General features: G+C 31.6%; 1 protein-coding gene across 1 annotated transcript in view; it reads left to right on the forward strand.

The window, feature by feature from the left end:
• LOC106473301 (N-chimaerin-like) overlaps nucleotides 1-5,031 on the forward strand; it is a 21,726-nt gene extending 16,695 nt beyond the window's left edge. The window contains exons 9-14 of the mRNA XM_022401765.1: nucleotides 1,074-1,247; nucleotides 2,152-2,229; nucleotides 2,569-2,706; nucleotides 3,421-3,495; nucleotides 3,578-3,608; nucleotides 4,451-5,031. Of these exons, the coding sequence (XP_022257473.1) occupies nucleotides 1,074-1,247; nucleotides 2,152-2,229; nucleotides 2,569-2,706; nucleotides 3,421-3,495; nucleotides 3,578-3,608; nucleotides 4,451-4,634 (680 nt within the window). The 3' untranslated portion in view covers nucleotides 4,635-5,031. The remainder of the gene's footprint in view (nucleotides 1-1,073; nucleotides 1,248-2,151; nucleotides 2,230-2,568; nucleotides 2,707-3,420; nucleotides 3,496-3,577; nucleotides 3,609-4,450) is intronic.
• The last annotated feature ends 6 nt before the right edge of the window (nucleotides 5,032-5,037 follow it).

Below are 5,037 nucleotides of genomic sequence, written 5' to 3' on the forward strand. Positions count from 1 at the left end.
ATTTCTAAAGATGTTAAGTGTGAATACCTTGGTGTGACTGGTGTGGAAACATCATGTGGGGGATTATTGCTCAAGATGTCAAGTGTGAAGGTAAGTGGGAAAACCATGTTGTTAATCTTGTGGAAACTTTATGTGGGGGGATTATTTCTAAAGATGTTAAGTGTGAAAACCTTGGTGTGACTGGTGTGGAAACATTATGTGGGGGATTATTGCTCAAGATGTCAAGTGTGAAGGTAAGTGGGAAAACCATGTTGTTAATCTTGTGGAAACTAATTGTGGGGGATTATTTCTAAAGATGTAAAGTGTGAAAACCTTGCTATGACTGATATTGAAACTTCTAGTTGGGAATTATTACTCAAAGGGTTAAGGGTAAAAGTAGGTGTGAAAACCTTGGTGTGACTCTTGTGGAAACTTCACGTAAGAGATTATTTTCTTTGCTATTTTCCGAGGTAAGTCATCCACGTGAACATTAATAAAGTTGTCAGAGGTACAATCAGTAATATTAACAGATAAAAAACGTACTTTTTAGAGATGGCATTTTAGTTTACTGTTTTGTGGAAGAGAGTGTTTGTAAGTTGACCATGTTTAGTCCTGAATTTAAAAGCTTGCAGAGTTGTCGATTATGACTGTACAAATTAACATTACTTTTATCAGGTGCGATATAGTAACCAAACATCACGTATAAAGCTGCTTATAATAACTATAGTTTTAAATACAATAAATCCAGTCATTTTCTTCTTTTTTCCTATTCTTGGAAACCCATTAAACAGTTTTTAACAATACAAAACAATTCTTACATTACTTGAAAGGTACTCTTAATGGGCCGTGTCTGTCTAGAAAGTTGTTGATTTGTGTTTGAAGTTGCTATTGCGAAAAACATTCTAGACAGTTGCATTTCGTTAACAATACCTTTCATATATACTCTCTTCTGGCTATACCTTCTCTCAAGTAAGAGCTTATGAAGTTCAGTTTTTGAAGCATATATTCATATTTAAACATGAAGGAGTTTGATTGTATGAATACACTTTACTTACATTTCGTATTTAGATTTTTGTGATAAATATTTTTTACAGACTGTGGTTTTAGTGCCCATCGAAAATGCTCTGAAAAAATCCCTAATGACTGTTTACCAGACCTGAAGTACATTAAGAGAGTGTTTGGAATTGATCTTACCACACTAGTCAAGGCCCACAATACTCCTCGACCCTTTGTTGTGGACATGTGCATTAAAGAGATAGAGAATCGAGGTGGGATCGAGCAGCTTTGTGCTGATTGTAACTGTGTTTTCTAGAATATCCTTTGTGCATTTCTCTTCAAGTTAATTTAAGCTCTGTGGTCTTTTCATATCGCAAATGGGATATATAATTTACTGAAATTTCAAGTATATTGTATCTTTTTAAATTTTAAACAAAAACTAACATTTTCTATGTGGTGCTGTTAAACTTAGGTAGGTTCATTGTGTCATTTGTTTAAAGCTTATAGCATTAAATAGAGATATTTACTTAGTTTTTTTATGATAAATGGAAAATCAAGTTTTTAATTCTGTTAAATTCTCAATAGGTTTCTTGTGTCATTTGGTTAAAAGTTATTTAAAAATAGTGTTCACTCTAAGCTTTTGAATAATTTTAAATGTGACTCGTATAACACTTTATTGAAGTAACTGTTACTCTAACTCGAAATGCATATTATTTGTACTTGAAAGATAGGCAGTATTTCTTCTACAAATATTTATCAGTGAATAGGAGGTGCAAGTAAGTTTTGGTGGAAAACTGAAAATATATATATATATGTCATTTTTGTGTTGCTATTTAGAGATTAGGGGAAGAATTGATAATTCATTGTTAATTATGTAATATTATTAATAATTTTGGCAGTTTTGAGCACCAAACTAATTGAAGTTGTATGTTCAATCATGGGCATATTTGAGAAACTTATGTCACTAAAAGTGTTCATTTTGAATTAACATTAAGGTTATTGTTTGACCTCCCAGGATCTCAGTATTAAATCCTAGTATGTGCTTTAAATAATTACATCAAGTGAAAAAATTTTAATGTCTCATTGATGTGCTAATACAGTCTTTCAAAATTTGTGTTTGGTATCTTAGACTTACAAAAATGAAATATTTTGTTTTTCTACTAATTATTTTAACAGGTTTAGAAATGGAAGGGCTCTACAGAATTTCAGGATTTAGTGATGAAGTTGAAGATGTAAGGTTAAGTTTTGAAAAAGGTGGGTATGAGAGTTCTTGAAATACTTAACCATGAGCTATCTAATGAATGGCAACTACAAAAACTGTCGTTGTAACTAAAAATGTGTTTAGTTACAAACTGCTAGTTTGATTCACATATAACTAATCGCTACTTATACAGCCGTTGTTTAATAATCACTACTTATACAGCCGTTGTTTAATAATCACTACTTATACAGCCGTTGTTTTATAATCACTACTTATACAGCCGTTGTTTTATAATCACTACTTATACAACTGTTGTTTTATAATCACTACTTATACAGCCATTGTTTTATAATCACTACTTATACAGCCGTTGTTTTTCTCCATCCTTGAAGATGGTTTACATGCAGATATTAGCCCTGGAGCTTTTGAAGATGTTCATGTCATTACTGGGGTCCTGAAGCTTTTTTTCCGTCTTTTACCCATTCCCTTGATCACCTTTGATACGTACCCTTTGTTTATGAATGGTGTTAGTGAGTATCAGGTTTTTTACATGTGTAATATACTGTTATAATTAAAATATTAGTAAGTTGTTGAAAGGATATGAAAAATAAACAAAATTATGTACATTTGAAAAGCATATTTTACCAATGTTAGTATGGAATATATATATGAATATATTTAAACTTTACTCTAAAATAAAATTCAGATAATAATCTCAATTATTAATACCCTCTGAGTGCAAGAAGAGGTAGGAATAACACATTTTCTTGTTTAATTATCTTGTATGTTTGCCATAGGTTAGGGACAAGGTAATAAATATAATTCATTTGTAACAAGAAACAAAATGTTGAAAAGTAACACTGAATAAAAATCAAAATTATGTAGAAGAGATGGATATGTTAGAAAATGTGTTTTGGAAACTTTTATTTCAGTATTTTCATTAGACTTGTGTACGATATTTTTGATAAATTTGTATAATTCTTCGTGAACTTGAATAGTTTGGACATACAATTCACAAAGTTGTTGTTAGTATAATTTGATTTTTTGTATCCCATACATTCTACTGGCATGTTCTGGTTTTGTGAGGATAGTCAAAAATCCAGTCTTTTTTTTACATTTGAATTTCATTTCATTATATGATAATATCTATGAAATAAATACTTGTAATATTGTTGTTTTTTTACATATGAATAAAATGTTTTCCTTGTTCTAAAGTGATAGTTTAATTAAATAACATCTATCAGGACAACAAACCTTGGAAGGAAGACTGGATGGCTTAAGAGAAGCTATTAACAAACTACCACCAGCTCACTATCAAACCCTTTTAAATGTGCCAGTAGGTACTTCACCTGTTTGATAGTGAGCTGGTGGTAGTTTGTTAATAGCACTAATCAGTAATTTCCCTGAAGTACCTACTGGCATATTTAAACAGGTAAACTACTTATTAGTGCTATTAACAAACTACAACCAGCTCACCATCAAACCCTGAAGTACCTTCAACAAGCGAGTGAATTTTCATTATTCTATGTCGTCCAGGAATTTAATCTAAAACATTGATGAATAAGCTTGTACATGAAACTTGAATGTTAGGCAGGACCGTCCTGGTTTCTAATAAACTCCCACACTATTTGAGATGATGTAGATATTTGTGCAAGTTAAAAAAGTACCAACTAGAAAATCAACTGATAATTATAAAACCAGTACAGTTTCCATGAAGCACTGCAAGGAGTTTGAAGCTGAAATAGAAAGACAACCATAAGATAATCAAAGGTACATAAGTGAAAACATGTTTGGATTGGAGAGATCGTTTTAAGTATGTTTTTGTTATAAATAACGTGATAATTGAGTAATAGTATTTTCATGGTGTTAATAAATTCAAGAATTATTATATACATTAATAATTAAAAGTTACAGGTTTTGAATTGAAAAAAATCAGATAAAGTTTTACCGAAAGCTTCTCTCTGTTTGAATGGATGAGATGACTAGAAAAATGCTTTTTGCTTAATTTAAAAGTGACAACTATAGAATGAAAACTAGGTTCAGTTTTACAGAAGTAATATTTTTCACTGTGTTAATGGGCAAAACGTGTTAAGCTGTTGTGTTTAAAAGTTAACCACTGTAAAATGTTTTAGAGTTCACTCAAGCAGAAAGTAATGGATCCGTTTTTACTGACTTCGGTTTTCCTATATTACGTGATCCCTGTGATCCTTCGTGTTGTCTGAAACTTTTTCTCTCGATCATGATAACCGATCATTTGTGTTATCGTTCTTTTAGGGTAACTGAGAAACAGAAGCAAAACCTGATGACACCACACAACCTTAGTACGGTGTTTTGTCCATCTTTGATGCGAACACCTGATTTAATTGCTCAGCCGGGACAACTTGCGGCCTGGCACCAAGAAAGTCTTGTCATTGAAATTCTTATTTCCCACCAGAGGGTTCTCTTTGAATATGGTTAGGTGGAATCTGAGTATTCTTCCTACTTATAGTTCTGTCTGTCTCTCTAATGTTTCATTCAATTTATCTTAACACTATAACTTGGTTTATTTTAATACACAGAGCTGTATTAAAATACAAAAGGTCTTATAAAAACAGACTACACCATATCATATCCAAGCTTTAAATCATCTACAGTTGGAGAGAGAGACAGAAGTGGTAGTTAGACATTTGAAATTATGTTAATTTCAACAAAGATATTGCAACTTGCATGTGAAAGCTTGTGAGAAAGGTGTAAATGTCAACAGAAAGACTGTAATGTGTTTGTCTTTGTATAAATGTCAACAGAAAGACTGTAACGTTTTTGTCTTTGCGTAAATGTCAACAGAAAGACTGTAACGTGTTTGTCTTTGTGTAAATGTCAAC

Source organism: Limulus polyphemus, unplaced genomic scaffold (assembly GCF_000517525.1).
Source record: "Limulus polyphemus unplaced genomic scaffold, Limulus_polyphemus-2.1.2 Scaffold6056, whole genome shotgun sequence".
Taxonomy (NCBI): domain Eukaryota; kingdom Metazoa; phylum Arthropoda; class Merostomata; order Xiphosura; family Limulidae; genus Limulus; species Limulus polyphemus.